Source organism: Dendrobates tinctorius, unplaced genomic scaffold (assembly GCF_039654945.1).
Source record: "Dendrobates tinctorius isolate UK_male_01 unplaced genomic scaffold, ASM3965494v1 ptg000035l, whole genome shotgun sequence".
In the NCBI taxonomy this organism is placed as follows: domain Eukaryota; kingdom Metazoa; phylum Chordata; class Amphibia; order Anura; family Dendrobatidae; genus Dendrobates; species Dendrobates tinctorius.
The window spans coordinates 4,499,020-4,523,214 of record NW_027361703.1 but is presented as its reverse complement, the minus strand read 5'-3'; the positions used below and the strand labels follow the sequence as shown (position 1 = coordinate 4,523,214).

Sequence of the window (24,195 nt, the reverse complement as noted above, 5' to 3'; positions counted from 1 at the left end):
CAGGATGGGGGTATTAATACATGCAGGGCCCAGGATGGGGGCATTATTACATACACGGCCCATGACGGGGCATTATTACATACAGGGTGCAGGACGAGGCATTATTAGAAGACAGAGACATTGTTACATACTGGGCCCAGGATGAAGGCATTATTACATACTGGGCCCAGGATGGAGCATTATTATGTACAAGGCCCAGGACGGGGCATTATTAAATACAGGGTGCAGAACGGGGATTATTACAGGACAGGGACATTGTTTCATCCTGGGCTCAGAATATGGGTATTATTACACACAGGGTGGTGGATTGGGGCAGTATTACATAAAAGGCCCGGGATGGGGGCATTATTACATAAGGGGTCCAGGACGGGGCATTATTACAGTATGGGGATATTATTGCATACAGGTACCATAATGGGGGCATTATTACAGTATGGGGAGATTATTATATACTGGGCCCAGAATGGGGGCATTATTACATATAGGGCCCAGGATGGGGCATTAGTACAGGACAGGGGCATTGTTACATACTGGGCCCAGTATGGGGGCATTATTTTATATTAGTCCAGTATCAAGCCTACAGCCTGCAATGATCCTCGGGTATTGGGTGCAAAATGGCGGTCGTCGGTGCATGCTCACTCTCTTCTTCATCCTCCCAGCCATGAAGTTTTAACTGTGTGCACATAAAGCGGACCTTTCTTTGGGATCGGTGAGTGCTGCAGTCTTCCTTTCTTGATACTGGATTTATATTACTGTATTTTCTGGACACAATCACCCGAGATCACGGTATAAGCCCATATGCAGCACAAGTTTGATGGCATAATTTGACAGCGGCACCCGCAGTGCTCACCGGCTTTTTCTCAGTTGAATTATTATATATAAGGCCCAAGACGGGCCTTATTACAAGATGGGGACATTGCTACATACTGGGCCCAGGATGAGGGCATTATTACAGGGGCCCATAGATCTGACCAACATGCTGGTGGGGGCCCCAGTCTAAATTTTGCATCGGGGTCAATAGGACTTACACCACTGACCATCTGATGTCTGTGTACACAGTACAGCACAGTCAGTATACAGATTAGGATATACTATACTGTGGTTACAGAGATCACATGGTATATAACTATGTGTATACTGGGTGTGTTATACTGTGCACAGTTCCGGCAGTTTTGAGGCATAAGGGAGAAGAGATATTGGGTGATAGTTAGACACAGAGGATGGATCAAGGGAGGGCTTTTTGAGGATGGGTGTGATTGAGGCATGTTTGAAGGATGAGGGAAAGACACCATTTGTAAGTGAAAGGTTGAAGAGGTGTGTTAGAGATGGGATGAAGACTGTGGCCCAGTTAGGGATGAGGTGAGACGGGAGTGTGTCGAGGGCACAAGTGGTGAGGTGTGATCTTGACAGAAGGGTGGAGAGCTGATCTTCTGTCAGGGTGGAGAAGCTGGCTTTTGCAGAGCAGGTCTGAGCGGCTAAGAGGGGCATTGGGGGCTGCGGGCCAAAGTTTGTCTGATCTTGTCAATCTTCTGCTTAAAGAAGGAGGCAAAGTCTTCAGCAGAAATGAGAGGAGGGGGAGGAGGTGCTGTGGGACTGAGTAGAGAATTGAATGTGTTGAAGAGTTGTTTAGGGTTGTGAGACAGGGAGGATATGAGAGATGTGAAGTAAGTTTGTTTAGCGGCAGTGAGCGTGGACTTAAAGCTGGCAAGGGATTGCTTGTATGCGCTGAAGTGCTCAGTAGAATGGGTTCTCTTCCATCGCCACTCAGCGGCCCTGGAAACCGGTCTCAGTTCTTTGGTCAGGCTGGTCAGCCAGGGCTGCCTGTTGATTGTACGAGTTTTGCTCTGCGTGAGGGGGGCAGCCGAATCAAGTGTTGCTGTTATTGTGGTGTTATAAAAAGTGGCAGCAGCATCTGTGTCATGAAGGGAAGCTATGTCTGTAAAGGGAGAAGGGACAGAGAGTGATTATAAATTGAGGTGTTTGAGATTCCTGCGAGGGTGAGCGAGTTTATGGAGCGGGGGTTGCGCAGTAGGAGAGGAGCGGGAAGAGAATGCAGTAGGTTGTGGTCAGAATGGGGAGGGATGAGTTATTGAGATTAGTGAGGGAACAGAGACGGGTGAAGATAAGGTCCAGCGTGTGACCATCTTTGTGAGTGGCCACAGAGGACCATTGAGTGAGGCCAAGGGAAGCCGTGAGTGATAGAAGTTTAGAGGCAACTGGGGTGGAAGTGTCAATGGGGATGTTGAAGTCGCCCATGATGATCGTGGGGATGTCAGCAGAAAGGAAATGGAGTGGCCAGGTGGTGAAGTGGTTGAGAAAGGTGGAGATGGCTAGTTCTGGGGGGCGGTAGATGACAGCCAGTTGGAGGTTGGAGGGGGAATAGATGCAGACGGAGTGCACCTCGAACGAGGGAAGAGTAGCGGACGGAGGGTGGCAAAGGAATTGTGGTAAAGGAGCAGGTATCGGAGAGGAGCAAGCCAACTCCTCCACCACGTTTGTTGCTGGGGTGAGGGGTGTGAGAGAGATGGAATCCGCCATAGGAAAGCGCAGCTGGAGAGGCTGTGTCAGAGGGAGTGAGCCAGGTTTCAGTGATCGCAAGGAAGTAGAGTTTGTTGGTGATAAAGAGGTCATGGATAAACAATAGCTTGTTGCAGACAGAGCGTGCGTTCCATAGTGCTCCAGGTAGGGGGATCGGGGGAGCGGGGGCTGGATGAATAGGTATGAGGTTGTCATGGTTGCAAAAAAGTGTAGAGGATCGTGGCAGGATGTTAGAATTGAGTGTGGGGATGGATTTGGGGATACATCGCCAGCAATGAGGAGTAGTAGACAGAGCATTAGAAGGTGGGAGCAGGATAGGACATGATGTGGCCGTGTGTGTTTGGAGAAAAAGGATTGTGTGTGGAGGAACAGTTGTGACGAAGAGGTGAGATGGCTGGGAAGGATGGAGGGGGAATTGACAAGTTCCTTGCTGGGTGGAGGGACTGCAGGAGTTAGGGAGAAATAGAGTAATATGGGGTGATAGTAAAAAGAAGGCGAAACATTGTTGTGGTGTTATAGTCCGTTACCTTACAGTCAATTCCAGTCCAATTCTAGTCTAATTCAGAGTATTATACTTAGAAATATGTACTTTGAAATAGATGGAGCCGACTACGTCTGGAGCAGACCCATGGTGTTGAATATATGTGCAGCTAAACACAATCAGCTGTGAGTGAAAGTGGGATGTGACTGCCCAGGCCAAATGCACAGAGTTAAGCAAAGGTCATAAAGGGGAAGGGGTTATACAGACCACTTAGATGTGTGGCAGAGATAACAAGAATGGAGTACAATTATGGATACAATAAGATGGGTAAGCAATGCATACCATATAAAAATACAATGCAGTTCACATGGGGCATTCAGGAGCATGGAAGAGAGGGGTGGAATTCAGCAACATATACTGTACTATGTTATATGCACTGACTCATCCTGTTAATGGCTACAGAACCTTGCATGTTATAATATATGGTTTTATATACGATGTCCTGTAGGCTGAGGATCAGTCCGTGCTGGGTTATGTATACTCCTGTCTGCAGTCGCTGTATCTGACCATCACTGAGTTATTTCTGCAGACGGCCCCTACATACAGATTTGGTGAGGCTGGAGCTGATGACCCCACTGACAGCGCGACCTGTGTGATGGTTCATGCTGCTGCTATAAATCAGACTATGCCTCAGATAGAGGGACTGCAGACAGATCGGACGTTAGCTGTGTATAACATACCCAAGAGGTGAGCCTTCTTCTGTCAGCACCTCACTGGGGGGACTACCAGAGAGCTCCTGCCTCTCCCCAGCCTTGTGCTGCTTATCCTGCTTACAGACCCCTCTCCTGACAGCCGGAGGCGTGCGGCACTGGTGAGGTAAGTTCTGCAAACAGTGTGGGGGGCGTGTCTGCAATGTAGAGATGCGGCTGCCGGCACTTGTACAAGTTTGATAATGTACAGTGAAGTATAGCGTGGCACTAACGTGAGGTGCTCAAGTAGGTTACCAAAACCAATTGTGCAATAAAATAGAAAACTTGGCACTCAACTTAGTATGTCATTGCAAAAAGTTTTATTGTTGCAGTCTGTAAACGTTTCGGTCTTATCTAGACCTTCATCAGTCTGCAGTAGAACATGAGACAGTAAATAATAAGAAAACAAAATACAAGTCCTCATACAAACAGAAAAACAATATATACATATCATGACATAGCGTAATAGCAACGGATAATCGTACACAACCTGTGACTATAAAAAATATTAGTGGTTGAGTTACAGGGAGTGAGGGAGAGGAACGGGAGGAGGAATGAGGAGGCCTACCCGACTGCTTGTCACAGAAGGAGTAAAGTGTATAAATATATACACAGAATTGGAGTAGTGGGCTCCTAAATAGGGAGGATATGTGTGAATTAGGCCAGGTTCATACTGCTTTAAGGCAGTCCGTTCAACGCATAGCATTAACAGACTGCGTTAATGCTACTGCATAACTCGATCGCGGTATGCTATACTGCTAGCGCAGATGCTTCATCTGTGCTAGCAGTGATGGACCCTCGGACGCTGCAGACCACGTCCGAGGGTCTGTCACAGAATGACGGCACATCACTAACGCATGCCGCTTATGACATGGATTAGTGATGCGCTTGGTAATGGCAGCTTATGGCAATGTTAACAGATGCGTTACATCGGGTTATGCCACAGTGTTATGCAATCTGATAAACGGACTGCCTAAACACAGTATGGGCCAGCCTTAGGTTATTGTAATGCGAGGGGTATATATGTAAGAAAGCAAAAATATATAGCTACCTCAAAAATTTAGAAGTGGCTCCTATTAGAATTCCCGTGTTAAAATAGTTATGATTGTGGCAATAAAAAAGAATAAGCTAATATATAGTATGAGCCAATATAATTAGATCCTAGTCATAATATAAACACATATGGTTGCTACCTGTTGCAAAATAGCATATAATAGGCCTTTTATCAGATTGCAGTCTTGGTGCTAGCATATAGTAAGCCTCTTATCAGAATACAGTCTTGGTGCAACAGGGGCTGGTACAGAGAATTAGCATTAGTCAGAGCCCAGACAGACTGAAAAAGAGTGTAGCAGAGGTATATATAATTGGATATATAAGTGGATATATAGGTATCCGTGGTGCTACCTTAGTATGCTCTGTATATGTAATCTCTGCTGTGGAGATAAGATGAGGGCACAGGAGACCTATAAATGTATGCCTGTCCTCCAGTAGCTGCTGCTAATAGAAAGGAGGCAGTTATGGACTGTTGTGAATAGTTAAAAAGAGCACTGGGTGAGAGGGACTTAACAGTGGTGGTCAGGGATTAATGTATGCAATGAGTACGCGGTGTCCGCCGCTTGTCTCATCATGTGGCAGGGGTATTGTGTAATTTATGTCCCGGGGCGGGGATGATGCAGCACGTCCCGGAAATCAGGGGTAGCAGAGTGCTGTGCATTCCATTGACAGGAAACGGTCACAGTCTGCATTCCATAGACAGGAAGGAGTGGTTGTAAAATAAGGAAAGTTTTGACGTGGGGACATTGTTAATGGCTAATTTTGTATATATTATAGCGGTAGTCCAATGTAAAGCTCTATAATCCAGCCAATATATGTGGGTACAATGGTTTTTGTATGTCTATATATATAGGGTAGAGGGAATAGGCTACCAGATGTAGTACAAATGCAGTCGAGTAGGGGATGGTGGATGGGTCCAAGGAGGATAGGGAAAGCCAGATGGGATCAATACAGACTACTCTGTTAAGAGAATACAAAATATTAGTATATAAGGCTAAATAATTAACATACATATTAAAGCATAATATCATAGCCCATTCTGGCCATACTATATAAGTATGATCAAATGACAAGGGGGGAAAAAAGGTTACATGATAAATAGGACATTAATTAAATGGTACAGTAATGTAAATCCAGCAGAATACACTCAAAACCAAATAGAGATACTATATGGTAACAGGGGCTAAATGATAAACATTAAGTCATAGTCTCTGTTTAGACCTTTAGGGGATAAGGTCTGTAATTCATGGATCCAGTAAGATTCACGTTTTTTCAGAATTTGGATCCGGTTCCCTCCACGTCTGGGTATAGGTACCTGTTCTATAACCTGAAATTTTAACTGTGAGATGTTATGACCAAAATTGTGGAAGTGATATGGCAGAGGAAGAAGCATATTGCGACATCTGATGGTGGATTTATGTTTGCTGATTCTATCTTTGATAGACTTACGTTTCACCTATGTAAAGAAGACCACAGATGCACTTGATGAGGTAGACCAGGAAACTCGTATCACATGTGGAATAATGTTTAAAACAGTATCTCTTCCCAGAATGGGGGTGATGGAAGTATTCACCCTTTTGTACATTGTTGCATTGCAAGCAAGGAAAGGTGCCTGTTTTGGGCTTTTGTAAAAACCTCTGCAAGGGGCCCTGTTATGAATGGGTCACCGAGGAGGATGGCAGGAACAGGCTAAGCCATCAGAAGACCAGGGAGGTTGGTAACTAAGCAGATTGCAGACCCCTGATCCTATCAGCACAACTAGCAGTAGCCTGCAGCGTTCCTACGATGCCCTAGACGCTTTGTCACAGCCGGAGAACTAACTAAGCCTAAAGACAGAAAGGTGAAATCTAAACTGCCCCAGAGCAGATCCCCCAAAGGAATAGACAGCCCCCAAACATATATTGTCAGTGAGACAAGATGAGACACAAACACAGGCAAAGAACAGACTGAGCAAACGGTGGGGCCCAAGCTGTCTAGACAGGACAGGACAGAAAAGATACTGTCTGCAATCACGCACAAAACCCTAAAAAAGTCCAACACTTCTGAGATACAAAAAACCTGAGGCCACACGACCTCACTCCCCGCTAGATCAGCAGTATGGCATAAACTGGAAGCAAAGCAAAAAGATACTAACATAACGGGTGACTGAGCAAGCTGTAACATATGAAGCAGGGCCCAGCGCTGCCCCCAGCAGGGACCACGCTGAACCCAAGCAACAAAGCAGAAAGCAAAAAAGGCACAACCAGATTAGATGCAAAGGAGTAGCAAAAGAATCACTTAACTTAACCATGCAGATCAGTCAGGGGACAAAAGAACTCCAAATGCACAAGGAGGAAATCACCAGCAACCACCAAGAGCAGCCAGCTCAATTATATGCTCCCAGCCAGTAATCCCAGGTTCCCAATTATCGTCGTCAGGTGGGGAACTTCCATCAACCTGGCCAGCTCCACTACTCTCAGTAACCAGCAGAGGGAGCTTCGGCTCAGAAATCCAAGCAAGGGAGTTCACAACAGTGCCCCTATTTTTAGTGCCTATGTCTGCTTTGACAAGGGAATCGCGTAGGTCATTGGAGCATTTGTAACATGGGAGAAATGAATTTTGAAACTCCGGAATATCCGGATGAGCTATGCTCAAAAGGCCCCAATGTTTGCGTATAGTCTTATGTATGATACCCACAAAGGGGTGGTAAGTATGGACGAATGGGACCCGTTTATTGACTTGTGCGCGTATGGTCCCCTGTGATGTCTTGGCATCAGTTAAGATTGCAGACGGGTAGCCCCGTTCCGAAAATTTCAGGTGCATTTGCTCCAGACGACGCTCACGCTGTGTGGCATCAGAATCAATTCTATTAACCTGTTTGAACTGGGATTTGGGAATAGACTTTTTAGTAGTAGGTGGATGTTGACTGGAGAAATGGAGGAGGCTGTTACGGTCTGTCGGTTTTGTGTATAAATCAGTACTGATTGTACCTGCACTATCTTTATGGACCATTGTGTCCAAGAAACTGATATTTTGCTGACTACTGGTTACTGTGAATTGGAGACCTGGCCAAGCTGAATTGAGGTTATTGAAGAATGTGTCAAATGTATCTTGCCGGCCCATCCAGATACAGAACACATCGTCTATTTACCATTTCCATATGCAACTAGAAAATGAAAAGCAGCACCAGAAAAATATGGGGGGGTGCAGAAAATCCTTCCAGGTACTGTATATACCAAACCTCATGCTATAATCCCAAAAAATGAAGGCAGCACTCCAACATGGAAAGTGGATGTAGTTTTATTGGCCCATGTGCGACGTTTCGGTCCAAATGTGGAACTTTTCCATATGAGACAGTGTCTCCCATATAGGGGATCCGTGTAAACTACCTCTTGTTCAAAAATTGCCATATAGCTGATTGTTGTGAACTCGCTTTCTGGCCTACCTCTGGTTACTAGTGAAGGTAGTGGAGTTGGTTGTATTGACAGAGGGGTCGCAAGTTCTCTTTCTGGGCTCCCTTTGGTGGTGACTGGAGGTAATGGAGCTGATCTGATTAACAGAGGCTTGCCACCTGATAATGAGGAGGACGATTGGAGATCTGAAGTTTCTGACTGGATTTAAGACAGCCGACTCCCTCTATTCCTGCTGGTGATTTTTCCTGCCTCCTTAGTTTCCAGCTCAGTCCCTGCATGCTCAGCTAAGTGTTCTTTTGCTTTTGTTCACATTTGATCTGGTTTTGTCTATTTCAGTTTTGTGTGGTCATCCAGCTCTGGCTGGGGCTGTGCTGAATCTCCATCCATATATTACTGCTTGTGCCAGTTTGTTTTTGTCCCTTATTAGATTGACCTATTTTTTGCTCTGCTTTCAGAATATACCAGAGTGCTGATATAGTGGGCGAAGTCGTGCGACTTCAGTATTTTTCTATCAGACATGTTGGACATTTTTTGCAGGTTTTTTTGCGTGATTGCAGACAGTGTCATTCCTTTCCTGTCCTGTCTAGTTAGTGTGGGCCCCATCGTTTGCTCAGTCTATTTTCCTACCTGCGCTTGTGTTTTCATCTTGTCTCATCAACAATATATTTTTTGGGGCTATCTATTACTTTGTGGTCTGTTCTGGGGCAGTTTAGATTTCCCCTTTCTTGCTTTAGGCTTATGTAGCTCTCCGGCTGTGTCGAGGCATCTAGGATCATCGTAGGTACGCTCCATGGCTACTGCTAGTTGTGTGGATAGGATCAGGGGTCTGCAATCCACTTAGTTACCAACCTCTCTGGTTTTCTGTGGCTTAGCTTGGTCTTGCTCGCCTCCTCGGTTACCCAATCATAACAGCTTATGGCATAAGGTGGTGCCACGTTGGACCCCATAGCAGTGCCCCTAATTTAGAGGTAGTAGTTGTCCTCGAACATGAAGTAGTTCCATGTCAGGACCACCCTAAGTAGTTGTAATATCAAGTCAATAGCATCATGATGTAGATTTTCTTGGCTAAGTAGTCATGCCTTTATCATGTGAGATGGAGGTATAAAGGTCTTTTACATCGAAAGACACCAAAATGGCCCCCTCAGGTAAAGGGCCCAGGCTGTTAATTATGTGTAGGAAGTCCCCCATATCTAGTAGGAAGGATGGTATCGTTTTAACCAAGGGAGTTAAGGATCCTCTCGAGGAAAATGGAAAGGGGAGATAAAATAGAATCAGTGGATGTGACTATTGGGCGTCCAGGTGGCTTATCTAGGCTCTTATGGATTTTTGGTAAGATATAAAAAACCTGAGGTATCAGGTGAGACTTCGTGAGGAAGTCCATTGTTTTGGTGTTAATAGTTTCACCGTGGCAGAAGGTAGTCAAAATGTCCTCAATCTTATCCCTGATCATATAAACGGGATTCCTCTCTAATTTAGTATAAATGGTACTATCATCAAGCTGGGGACAGACCTCCCTCATGTAGTCCAACTTGTCCATAATGACAATAGCACTGCCCTTGTCGGCCGGCTTGGTGATAATATTTTTGTCTAAGCAGAATGTCTAAACAGAGTGAACGTAGAGCCTTAAAATCAGTTGGATTTAGGTTGGGAGGGGACTGAAGCCTGTTGTTCCCCATGTCATGTCTCAATTTGTCAAATGCATTATTTACAAATTCAATGAACGTTTCAAGGGCATGTGATCCCCTGGGGGCAGTAAAATTACTTTTGAGGTGTAGACCCAACCCGGCTGCTGAAAGAAGACAAGTATCAACATTGGGGTTTGGGCATCAAGGTTCAGATGGTCCACTCTTGGAAAAATGCACTTTTAATCTGAGGGACCGGTAAAATCTCTATAGCTCCATGTCCATTTTGAATGTGTCAAATTTATAGTAGGGAGAGAAGGACAAGGCTTTCAGTAACAAACTGGGTTCCGCAATGCTGAGCATTCTAGAAGAAATGGTCACCATCAGTGGGCTTGTACCTGAGACCGAGTGATCCGAGTTGAGTCGAAGTCTCTTCTTTCGCTGGCTACGCCTCATGGTCGTCTTTTCCTTTGCCGTAAAAAACAATTGGAACCAACGTATTGTCCTCGTTGTTTGGTCTCAGAGAGACAGAAAAGACTGGGAGTACAAACTCATGACGACCTTTGACAGTCTCTGTGCAGGAATGAATGTGTCGCATGGATTTATGTCATTTTACATCAATTAAGGAATTTGCTCCTAAGATCTTGTGGGAGCATCACAACACATTACCAGACCCCAATCAGAGGACAATAAAACTTTCACTCCTTATCTATGAACTGGTCCAATATTTATGGCCATAACTGTCTATCACTCCCTCATAATGATAGTTCTGCTTCATGTCACTTGTCTTATCTATTGCATTTTTCTTTGCTGTGTTGTGCATAAATGTAATTCTTCAGATTTTGTATTAGTCAATGCCTGATGAAGAGACCTGGGTAGTCTCGAAAGCTTGCATTTTGTTACCATCTTTTCAGTTAGCCATTAAAAGGTATCAACCACTGAGGACTCTCAATTCTAAATTTTTTTTTATTCAATATGTGTCATCTTTAAATGCAAATCCCCCCCCACAAAAAAATACAGCAGATTGGACTGATGCCTTTAATACCACAATCATGCTTGCTGTATATAGGCACAATACTATGTTGTGAAAATCACAAGACAATTCCAAGGCTGTTAATGAGCTTTTTGACAACACATTTTGAGTTTACACTGCATTCTAAGCTTGTGAGAAAGCATTTCAGCTCATATAACTTATTGAAGCAAATATGAGATGCATTGCGTAATAGATATCTGGTCAAACTGTGAAGATGGTGGCTGATGTTTTTTTTACTTTTAAAATGCCATAGAGATTGTGGAAATTTATAGCACGTTAGACTATGTTCCCAAGCTAGAAAGTAGCTCCAAGAAAAACATAAATACTGTGTATTTTTATGACCTTAGATATTTGTGCTGTTTGTTACACTATGTAGTGTCTCATATATAATGTCTTGTCTGTTATTTCACAGAGCAACAAAATGCAAAGCGTAGAATTTTCAGAATGTATGCCGGTCAACTGTCCACAGTCGCAACAAATAGTCTTGAAGAACAGCTGCTGCAAAGTCTGCAAAGGTATCAATAACATCAAAGAGAGTTTTCTTGACCTAGGAATGTTTGACTCAGCCCCCCTTTCAACCTCCATCTTATGTAACCCTTACACCTCCAATAACCACAGACACTTTCCGAGCCTTTTGGATAAATAGGCCACAGCAGTCTTGTTTATTAATATATTTACGTACAAAAATGAACATATCAATATAACATTGACAAATAAGGAACGGGGTCTATGGAAGCCGTGCACCAGCTTTGTTGCGCTATCAGCCACACCTTAGGACCTCAACCACACCACACCGATTTGAGGACCCTCCTGCTTATGGCCTCAATTGCACCATACCGGTTCGAGGACCCTACTGAATGGCGCCACCAATTAAATTGTCCTGCTGACGCCTCAGCCCAGTAGTGACCCCTTTTATTTAAATTATACTCTGACCACCAAATGAAGCAAAATAGAGGAGGGGTAGGTAACTGCCCCACCAAAACAGGCCCCCTACTCCACCCTTCTGCTACCATCACCTGGCTCTCCACAGACCCATTCCCACCAACTGCCATGACATATAATCAACCAAGCAACCCCCCAGACCTCATAAGTCAACCTAAATAAAACAATAACTACCTGCTATCAGCTTCCTAGGGCAGGTGGGTGGGACTCCGATGTACTAACAGACTGTCCCTACCCCTTCCTATCCCCCTTATATACCTATTCCCCTTAACCAATCAAAAGGCCCCATTCATACCCCCTTTTACTAACTCCCACCATAATTTGAATTGAAACGCCTCCTACCTTCCCTTATGCCACCATTTTATATCCTAACCCTCCACCCTCCCCTCAAAAACCTCCATTTTAATTTACTTCTGCTTAACCCCTATTAGGGCCTGGCATACATCGTGTTCATGAGGCCCTCCCCTCTACAGCCTGTGGCTTGCAGTACGGGCCCCACTTGACCTAGTAATGTTTGAATTAGCCCCCCTTTCAACCTCCATCTTATGTAACCCTTACACCTACAATAACCACAGACACATTCCGAGCCTTTTGAATAAATAGGCCACAGCAGCCCTGTTTATTAATATATTTACGTACAAAAATGAACAAATCAATATAACATTGACAAATTATTATTATTATTATTATTATTATTTATTGTTATAGCGCCATTTATTCCATGGTGCTTTACATGTGAGGGGGGTATACATAAAAACAAGTACAATAATCTTAAACAATACAAGTCATAACTGGTACAGGAGGAGAGAGGACCCTGCCCGCGAGGGCTCACAATCTTCAAGGGATGGGTGATAATACAGTAGGCGAGGGTAGAGCTGGTCGTGCAGCGGTTTGGTCGATCGGTGGTTACTGCAGGTTATAGGCTTGTCGGAAGAGGTGGGTGGGTGGGACAAATAAGGAACGGGGTCTATGGAAGCCGTGCACCAGCTTTGTTGCGCCATCAGCCGCACCTTAGGCCCTTAGCCACACCACACCGATTCGAGGACCCTCCTCCTTATGCCCTCAACTGCACCACACCGGTTCGATGACCCTACTGAATGGCGCCACCAATTAAATTGTCCTGCTGAGACCTCAGCCCAGTAGGGATCCCTTTTATCTAAATTATGGGGATGATGACCTTTCCAGGATGATATCTTTATCTGCAAAGCGGGCTGACATGGTAGTTGTCTCTTACAATTATAGTCTCTAAAACAAACTCTCTAGTACCTCACGTCTATTTACTCTATACTATTGACACTCATTACATACTCCCCTCTCTCCCTCCCCACCTCGTTAAGACTAGATTAGTCATCTTATAATTGTTCTTCTACAAATTTCTAAAAATTTAGATTACGAAGTCAAGGATAACATATGACATATTGTGTCTTTTCTTGTATATTTCCCCCTGCAAGGGGATCCTTGTACTCTAATATGAATGTATTTCATGTTTTATGATGTTTCCTTTTCAATAAAACCGTTGCAACTAATTATACTCTGACCACCAAATGAAGCAAAATAGAGGAGGTGTAGGTAACTGCCCCACCAAAACGGGCCCCCTACTCCCCCCTCTGCTACCATCACCTGGCTCTCTACAGACTCGTTCCCGCCACGACAGACATGCATGATACCTTATGCATGAATGTCCTGCCACACCTTAACAGCCTTCTCTAAACCCTCTCTCAAACCCAGTGCCTAGATATCTATACCGATAGGTGTCAAATGTACCCCATCCCAACGTAAATGCTCCCTGGACGGCACTTCCAGATTGCGATGCCGCATTACCACCGCCCCATTCCTAGCAAAAAAACGCAACACCTCCGGATTCACCTTAATCTGGGCCTTATTTATGCGTTTCACTGAACGATCATATTTCCATGCCAAACAAGCCACAATATCAGACCAAACAATGACCATCCCCGAGTGAGCAGCCATGAGCCACAAGCAGTCAAACTTAATGTCCCAAACCAAATCCCTGGAAGTGTGGACCCCCAAATCATTACCCCCCTTGTGAATCAATAAAACATCCGGGGGTCTATCCAAACCCACATAAACATAAAATTCTGGAACCAACCTGGACCATAGCATTCCACTAATCTCAATCCACCTGACCGTTGCCTCATCCTGTCTTAACCCTAGCTGCCAGGCGGACGGTCTGATGCCATCCCGTAAAGTTCCCCACATCACGTCTGAGTGTCCTAATGCCCACACCAATAGTGGGCCATCTGCAAAAGAAATCAACCAAAATTGTAACTTGCAACCCCACAAGCCAAACCCCCTTTTCCACTGTTAAATATCCAGCATTCCTGTTCTTACATATGACGCAAAACGTAACGACTCCCATCTCCCAATCTTGTGCCCCGCTGCTGCACTAAGGCCCCACCTGGCCGCTTCTGTCACTGCCCCTATACGAAACGAATGGGACCCGAATTTAAAATCATCCATGCCAATTGAACCTAAGCAACCTCCTGAATATGGCTATGAACTGGAATTTAGACAAAGCTGAACCATCCTGATGAATGAACAAAGAACCCCCGGCATCACCCCTTATTAACAAAAATTGAGACGCTCTATATACCGGGCACTCCATTATTCCTTCCACCACCCTCAGTTCCACCATACAACCCTTGCTATAGATATCTGTCTTCGACCTCCGAAGTATACAACGAATAACCCCGGGTTCACATACCACATCATGGAATTGCAAACCCCCTTGATGACAAGGAATTCTCATATACAGTATATAAAATACAATCAATAGATGAAAAAAAACTCCAAAGGGCATAGGCCTATCCTCAGGATGGGCCACCTAGTGGTAACTGCAATTGAATAATGCTAGGTGGATCTTTAAGACGCCATAACCAATGGTTGGTAGACCAATAATTATTTACTGTATACTGTATATATTCAGAGTATAATAATTACCTTTTATTCTGTGCCCTGGGGAGTTTTTTTAATGTAGTGATTGTATTTTATATATATCAGAATTCACTGATGTTTTTCTCAATTTTATGGGATTACTAATAAACATTGTAAAGTATTATAAAGGGATTGTCCACTAGTAGGACAACCCCTTCTTAAACTAAATGTTCGGCCCAATAAAATAAGAAAGCTCATACTCTCCTCCCATGCCGGTGCTGGCATTAGCTCTCCCCGGGGCTGTAATGCAGTGTTGTGACATGTAATTCCCGGCAGCCAATCAGCACTGGTGTCACTGTCTCCACCAGTGAGGAAGAGGAAGCCAGAGCTGCAGTTCATCCCGGACTTCTTTATGCTCAGTTTGTCTGAAGGCGGAGACAGTGACGCCAGCGCTAATTGGGTGCCAGGCATCACATGTCACTCCAACACATCATAGCCCTAGGACCGTGAATGCTGACACTGCGGGAACGGTGTCGGCACAGGAGGTGAGTGTAGGCTCTATTATTTTATCGGGGCCAAGTAGTGGACAAGCTCTTTAATATTATTCCAGTTGGATTAAACAGTCAGTGTGCTATCTTTACTTGCTCTTTTTTTTTGCTGTTTCTTCCTTTTTTATGTGTTGTTTTGATGACTTGAAGCAGCATCTTTTTATGCAGAAGCGATGTGCACTTAAAAAATGTAACAGCTTTTTTACTTGTGTATTTTTAATGCTCCCTATAGAACCTTATAGGGTAAAAAGAATACAAGAAAAAACGCACTATTACGATACATGGGAACATAGCCTTGGGGGTTTTATAGACTGATGTAGCAGCTAAGCAAGCTAATGAAGACAGCCCACTCATGTTGGGGAATACACAACCATTGATGGTGACGCCATCTGTGGGTTACCGGGTGGACAGCCTCTTTTTTTTCCAACAAAAGCAAACATTTAGTGCTGAAAAAAGTTGCATTGGATCTTCATATGTAATAATTTATTCTGAACAGTTTTTTTTTTATTGTAGGGGCGCTAGCTGCATTGATACACGGCCCAGATAATTGCTACATGTATACCTGCCTTGGTACAATGATGGCCATGTAGCGGCTAATCATGCAGCATATACTCTTTGCTGGCTGCAGTTCTAGGCATATATTACAGATACAGTATAGTATCTATGATTCACACGCTGAAATGGGATCACCATCCCACCATCTATGGCATTACTCCTTAGCCGCTCGCATGTTTGCCTCTGATTCAATATGGATGTAGGACTCACAGCAGTCCATTGATTTGTAATCCCATGCATTCTCTCCTTCTGGGGAGAACAGGGTAATATACAGTGTGGGAATAGTAATCTAATATCTCACTTCACATAAAACAGAATGAATCTCGCAGTCTTTGTTAGGATTCCTTTATTGCCATGGTTACTGGGGACAGCATATAGCAGCATCATCGTGGAAATATAATGTTCTTTTATTTCTGATTGGGATATGATGGTATAGATACAGAAGGCTACACCTATGTCATCATGTGCAGGCTCCTGTTGAATTTTAACAAAGAAGAAACATCTTGTAGCTGAATTTTTTCCCTTTATTACAATGATTCTATGTGTGATAACAATACTTTTCCAGATTTTAGTAGGTATATTTGCCCTGATCGGAATGTGACTACTAAGATAATTCATAAGAAAAACAGGGAAGACCACCAATATGAAATTTACTACGTTAGATGTGGCATGTACTGAAAATAGAAGGAATCCTAAGGATTACTGGGTTACGGAAATCTAATTTAAAAATAATCTGTCACCAGGGTTTTGCTACACAATCTGAGAGGAGCATGATGTAGTAGCAGATACCCTGATTCCAGTGATGTGTCACTTTCTGGGCATTTGAGAAAATTCCTGTTTTATCAGCTGCAAATTTAGCAGTTCACTGAATGCTGATCTCTGTATAACCCCACCCATATCACGTATTGGCAGCTTTCTGTGGGCACTGTGCATAGGCAGAAAACTGCCAATCAGTGGTGTGGAATATCTAAAGAAATGTAGCAGAGCAATGGCAACTTTTAGTCTCCCTTGGAGACTATTGAAACATGCCAAAGGTTAAAAAAAGTCTTCAAAAATATAAAAAATATAAAAAAGATATAAAAGTTCAAATCACCCCCTTTTGCCCCATTCAAAATAAAACAATAAAAAAAGACATACACATATTTAGTATCGCCGTGTTCAGAATCGCCCAATCTATCAATAAAAAAAAGGATTAACCTGATTGGTAAATGGCGTAGCCAGAAAAAAAAGTCAAAACGCCAGAATTACGTCTTGTTGGTCGCCACAACTTGCATTAAAATGCAATAATGGCCGATCCAAAGATCATATCTGCAGCAAAATGGTATTATTAAAAATGTCAGCTCGACCCGCCAAAAAATAAGCCCTCATCCAACCCAAGGTCACGAAAAATGGAGACGCTACGAGTATCGGAAAATGGCGCAATTTTTTTTTCAACAAAGTTTGGAATTTTTTTTTGCCACTTAGATAAAAAGAACCTAGACATGTTTAGTGTGTATGAACTCAAAATGACCTGGAGAATCATAATGGAAGGTCGGTTTTAGCATTTAGTGAACCTATCAAAAAAGCCAAGCAAAAAACAAGTGTGGGATTGCACTTTTTTGCAATTTCACCGCATTTGGAATTTTTTTCCCATTTTCCAGTGCGTGATATGCTAATACCAATGGTGTCGTTCAAAAGTACAGCTCATCCCACAGAAAACAAGCCTTCACATGGCCATGTTAACGGAAAAATATAAAAGTTATAGCTCTGAGAAGAAGGGGAACGAAAACACAAAAATGAAACCACCTCTGGTCATGAAGTGGTTAAGGCTTGTAGCCCATATTTCTTACCTACATATTCAAAATTATCTATAGATGGTTACCAAAACATCTGGCGATGTTAAAGAGCTTTTCCACTTTTAGAAAAGTGGTCCCCAAATGATTCCTGTTCTGATGTACAGAACATGAGCACCTGAGCACAGTAATTGGCTGCAGCGGTGATGTATGCTGTTGGGATGATGCCATAGCTGCAGCCAAACTGCAGAGATGGCAACAGTGGGGAGCCATTTTTGGAGGGGAAGAGTGTGAGTACTCCCTGTCTAATTTATTTTACCCAAACGAAATTGGGTCGCCCTCACACCCAGGGCAGTGGGGTACTCGGTACCAGGCCCGATGGTCCTCAATGGGAGATGTCACGGTAGCTGAAACCCGGCCCGTGGCCCTGGGCGCCCATTGTAAATGTTCAGTGTCAATGTGTAAGTCGTGACGCCACCTGTGGTGTTCGGCAAGGTAGATTTTAAGCCGACGCTGCAGAATATTCCTCTAGGACAGATGGTGTGGTGCAGCAGTGATGGTATAGCCCTCCACAGGCAGGGCTGTAGTCCCAGGGCAGAGTGAATGTAGCGACACTTAGATGGTGTAGTGTCAGGCGCAAGGGATGTAGCAGTGCTGGGCGACTTGACGCAGGAATAAGTGGAGGACACCAGGGCATGTAGTTCCAAAGCTTTACTCACAGTCTGTGGTGGCTCAAGAGCCCGCATCGGTGCCGTGTCCTCCGGGTCAGGAGCTCAGTCAACCTCCAGGCAAGATGAAGCACTCCTTTCCAACACTCCTCCAACTTATGTGCCTTTTCTGAACGTCTCCCTCTTAGCGCCTTTAAGTGAAGTACTCCTAGTACTGAGTTACACTGGAGTTCCTCCTGTCCGATGTTCCTATGAACTCTACTTGTACGGCAGACAGCTGTAGCCTGCTTCGGGGACTCTCTGCTACCAAGTCCCGGCTCTATCTCGTTGCTGTTGTGCTCCCAAGTCTGATGTGGGAATAAAGTGATGACAAACTTCTATTCGTCCGGTGTCTGTTGCGGGACCATAAGTATCCAAACAACCTCGGGGACCGGACCCCGGCCTTGCGCCTAGAACTTGAGAGGGGTTCTCTTCTAACCCTCAATCCTCTGTTCTCTTTCTCTCCTCACATTCTGTACTAATCCTTTCCTTCTTATGGAGAGTCAGGCTTTCTTTCAGTGTTCCTTTCCTGTGCCAGCGGACCCAGATCACTGAGGTCGGCTGCAGCACTTTCCTTCCTTCATCCCTCTCAGGGGATCTCCTTACACAGGTCTGACCTCGTCAGACTCCTGTGTCCAACTCACCATTTCCTATCCTCTTCCCGCTCTTTAGTGCAGACTAAACTCCACCCGCCTCCTAGCACGCATCGTGTTCAAAGCAGGGAGCCACCAAAGGGTGCTTTGCTACACTACTGTGTTGTGTGGGATGCAGGTGTTGGAGCGTGGTCAGGGGTGTCCACCTTACCTGAATGGTGGGGTACCACACCTCAGGAGGAGGTGCAGTACCTCTGTGGCGACTGAACCCTCAGGGGCGCCACAGAATCATTTGGCGTCTACTTTTCTGTAAAACCTCTTTTGGAATTCTACCGAGCATACCGTAAGTCAAAGCACAATGATGCTTAACGATGTTGTACCCTAAAAGAAAGCAAAAGAGAAGTTAATTAACCCTTTAAAATTTGTTACATAGAATCCCTTCAAAAGGAGGGTGAGGGCTAAGCATCTACACAGTCCCTGCAGGGAACTAATTCCTAGTAGCCCCTACCTAAGACACAGAAATAGCATAAGTGGCACCCCTGCTTAACATTGGCTGAGCCCTGACATAACCCGAACATTTCTTCAGGGTGTGTGCACACGCTGCGGAATGCTCTGTGGATTTGTCTGCGTGGATTTAGTTAAATCCGCAGGTAAATCCGCAGGTCAGAAGACCTGCAGACTAGCCTGCGGTTTTGCCCTGCGGTTTATCATCTCTACAATGGAGCAGATGGCAAACCGCAGCGGAATCCGCAGAAAGAATTGACATGTCAATTCTTTCTGCGGTTTTAAAATCTGCGTGGAAAATTCCGCAGCATCTGCATTGCGGTTTTCATTTTGCATAGAAAATAAAGGTACTGTACAACGCAGCAGAAACTGCTGCGGATCCGCAGGGCCAAATCCGCACACACCCTAACAGAGCAAAGAATTGCTAATAGAGCACATAACAGCACAAACCAATACAAGCCTATTGACCGTGATCTGGGAATAACATACAGGACAGCAAATTGTTAATAGTAATAGACAGAATATACCTCCAAAAATATATGCTACCACCAATGCATTTCCCCCATGAGATGTCAGGCTCATCAGGAGAAAAGGGGGTAGAAAATCTGATATTAGACAATGTAGATAAAGAGCCTTAAAGGGAGCTGCCTTAAATAAAAATGTAAGGACCTACTAAAAATTAAGGCCCCACAGGCGCTGTGTAGATATTTCGCCCTTCTCCTATTTGAGGAGATTCTTTTTGATCCCCTCCTTTTATATATGTGGAGTGTTTTGGTCCTTTTGGGTATTTTAAGAAATCAATTTAACTAAAAATGTATCAATTTTTAATTTAGAATTTGGATTTATGTACATTAAATTAGTTCTGCAACCTCAGACTGCTCTTGGTGGGGGGGTAAAGAAATGAGGTGTCCAATCATCTGTTAACTAAGAAAAGCTTGTGCTTGGTATAGATGGTGGATTCTTTTTGTGTATTCAGGCACAAGTAGTTGTAACAGATGGGTACACCGTACACTTATACAGCCCTTACTTATTACAAGACGTAGAATTGTCTGTTGCCTGTGCTTGTTTCTTGATATGCTTTATGTATTATGTATAGTGTCTGCAGCTCCGGGAATATTATATAGCATCACTCGCCTTAGTTTTTATCAGTATTTACTGGATTCTGCACAACCAATAACTGTTATATAAAAATAACTCAAACTTGTTTTATCATTAAGGGTATGACTTCTGCTCGGAAGGACATAATTGTGTGGAATACTCAGTCTGCAAAAACCTAGATGACAAAGCTGTTTGCATCTGTCGTGATGGATTCCGGGCTCTTAGAGAAGACAATGCATACTGCGAAGGTACATATACTTCATATACATAAGAAAATGGAAATCTCTACCATTTAGGTTGCACCCTGTTACATGTCCTGTATAACTAAATAGATGCTGGTTTTAACGATCTTTGATCTTGTACCATGGTACCTTATAAAGCTTATTGTATACAGGGCTGCCATCAGGGCATTACTGCCCTTACTACAGTATGGGGCCCGGAGATTAGGAGGAAAAAGGGGAGCCTGGCCGAGGGCCCCAAGCACGCTGGCAGCCCGCTCTGCGCTCGGGCCCCCGGTCCGCGCACGGGCCCCCCGACATTTTGTTCGGGGCAGGCTGCAGTTTCCGACCGCCCCCGATGCATAACAACACTGTGGTGTTTTAAAGAGACACCACAGTGTTGTAAATGCATGGGTGAACGGAAATGGGCACTGTAGTTTTCAGCTGGGTGCATCATGGTCCTGGTGTGACGTCACACACTGCTCCACTTCCTCATTCTGGAGCAGAGCAGCGTGTGGTGTGCCACGTGGAAGCTGTCGGTGGATGGCCAGGCGGAGACGGCAGACCAGACCAGAGGAGGCGGACCGGACAAGGCGACGGGCAGGCCACAGACCTGACGACCAGGTGGAGACGGCAGGCGAGCAGGGTGAGTCTCCCTCCGGTCTCCAGAGTCCGGGCGCCACGGGCGGTGAGAAGAGGCTTGGCTGCAGACAGTGCTCCGTGGTGACTTGGGGCCCACTGGGCCGCATCCATCCAACAGCCAACAGGGCCAGGGAGGCCAGCAGTCACCACTAGCCTCTCCCTGGGCCCTGTTGGATGCAGGGAAGGCTAGGGGGACTGGTGGCCACGTCCAACAGAGCCCAGGGAAAAGTTGAAATTGCCCTCCCTGTTATGCCTCACCTCTAAAGTACACCACATTTTTTTTACTTTTGCTGATATATTTTGGTGACAAAGGTAACAGTTAATGGAAGTGGTCATCAGAGATTGTTATTGGACTGATTGAAGGGGAGAACAGCAGCGCTAGAATTCCTGTTATTATAGCTTCTAACCAATTCCTTTTCTCGGGGGGAACCATTGGTTTCATCTGCCTAAGCACCAAAATACCTTGTCCAGGTCTTGATGATGATATCCATAAAAATAAAAAAGCAGGTCTGTATATGAGAAGAATCTAACCAAAAACAGCATAGATGTTTTATAAATGTATTTGTGCAATAAATTTGTTATTAATTTGCAATGATGATAAAAGAAAGTGTATAATACTGTGACTTTCTGTAAAAAAGAGCAGATGATGATGATTCCGCTCCTCGGGCCTTGGTTTGCACTTGTGCCGATTTTGGACATCCAGGTCTGGATCACACATGAGAGGAGAAGAGCAGGATCTGACATGTGATCTGTGTAGTTGGAGGCCTCCTGGATTCCTACAGCATCGCAATTAACCATATGGCCTTCTGTCTGACCCTGGGCAGAAAGGTGAAGGAGCAGCCGCTTCCTTCCATCTGTCCATGGCCTTGTAGGTGAAGGAGCAGCCACTTCCTTCTGTCTGTACATGGTCAAGTAGGTGAAGGAGCAGCCTCTGCCTTCTGTCTGTACATGGCCAAGTAAGATAAGGAGCAGCCACTTCCTTTTGTCTGTACATTTTCTATAAGTGAAGGAGCAGACGCTTCCTTCTTTCTGTCCATATCCGGTACGTGGAGGAGCAGCCACTTCCTTCTTTCAGTCCATATCCGGTATGTGGAGGAGCAGCCGCTTCCTTCTTTCAGTCCATAACCGGAAGGTGAAGGAGCAGCCGCTGCCTTCTTTCTGTCCATATCTGGTAGTCTCCTTATCACCACATTGTAGATGAGTCGTCCAGATGGTGACATAGCAAGTATAGCTGAAAGAAGTCCTTCAATTTCAGCCTTTAATTACTTGCTATGTTGATCTAAGGCGAAGGCGAAAAATAACCCTGAGGACTCATTGTTGGATTATCCTCATATCAAGGGAAAAAAATTCTTTCCTGACCCCAAGTATGGCAATCGGAATAAATCCCTGGATGTTTGGTGCTCAAATCTACATGGATGTTATGTGGTGGAAGTTCAGTAGGTTTGTCACAGTTCATTAAATGAGAAAGTCCAGTTTTGTCGTCTCATCCAATTAATTTAAATCTTCATTCCTGGATGTTACTGGAATGGGGCTGACTGTTATCAGCCTAATACTCCTGCTGTAAGAAGAGAAATATACACGTCTGAGAATTAGCTCCTCACATTCAGTATATACAGTGTACTGGGGGATATAACAATAAGGGGTAACGTGGGTAAGTGTGTTACTGGGTAGTGACAACATTATGGATGTACGTATATGTTGTACTTAGATAGTAATATGGGAATGGTGGGTCGGATCTGCCGCACTCCACATCGCTCCAGTCTATGAAGTGGAAAAACGGATGGGATCTGATAGATGATGTAATGGCAAATCGGGCAGATGGAGTTTTGCAAAGAAGCTAGAAAATGAAAGAGACCATTAGTCATTAGATTATATATTACTGATAAGTTATTACACAATGTCTATGGACTGTCCACATCTTATCTTCTATCTCTTCTTGTAATCTCCATCATCCTTATCCATCTGATCTTACTTACCCCTTTCATGATATGGATGTAATTTATGCAGATCCCTGATGGAAAATAAGGGATATGGTCACGCAGAGACTGGTGGTACTCCTCCATTGAGCCTTCGCTATAGAATGGCCGGTTACCTACACTCATCATATACAGGATGATGCCGAATGAAAATGAGTCTGCCAGATGGTTGTAGCCTTCACAGTCCATTATCTGTGGAAACATGAGATTAGAGAGAAGCTGAATATACCGGGAAGGAGAATTACACACATACTATGAGGGCCGGTCTGTGATTAGATCTGAGCAGGATACATTGGGATCAGATTAACTCTCAATCCTACTATCGGCATAAATCACGCAGAGACGTTCCTTACCTCTGGTGCTATGTAACCCTGAGTGCCAACAAATTTATTCACTATGCCATTCTCAAACACATTCATGGCTGATAAGCCAAAGTCGGAGATTTTGACGTGTCCGTTGTCTTGGAGAAGGATGTTCTCTGGCTTTAGGTCGCTGCATGGAGAAGGAGCAGACACTGTTTGTGAGGATAATTCATGAAAAGAATTTTCTACATTAGATATGTAAGGAGACAACAGAGAGTCACAGGTGACAGATTTATGGAGGTGAAATGATTACCTATGTATGACGCCGTGTTCATGCAGGAATTGGAGTCCGCACACCATCTCTGACGCAAAGAGTCTGTGGAGTAAAAATTAAAGGGTGGATCAGTGGTTACATGCTCAATCATACAAAGAACATGAGGAGTTCATACACGTGTCCTTTTCATGTCATTATGTTTTCTTGTTGTCATTGTTCATTGCTCTAGGACTACAGCGGATTATTAACATTTAGTACAAGACATTTACCTTGTTGTCTCTGTGTTAAACAGCATCGATTC

General features: G+C 44.3%; 1 protein-coding gene across 2 annotated transcripts in view; it reads left to right on the top strand.

The window, feature by feature from the left end:
• NELL2 (neural EGFL like 2) overlaps positions 1-24,195 on the top strand; it is a 549,962-nt gene that overhangs the window by 345,160 nt on the left and 180,607 nt on the right. For both annotated transcript variants that reach the window (XM_073573236.1, XM_073573234.1), the window contains exons 11-12: positions 11,281-11,383; positions 20,602-20,730. In XM_073573236.1, the coding sequence (XP_073429337.1) occupies positions 11,281-11,383; positions 20,602-20,730 (232 nt within the window). The remainder of the gene's footprint in view (positions 1-11,280; positions 11,384-20,601; positions 20,731-24,195) is intronic.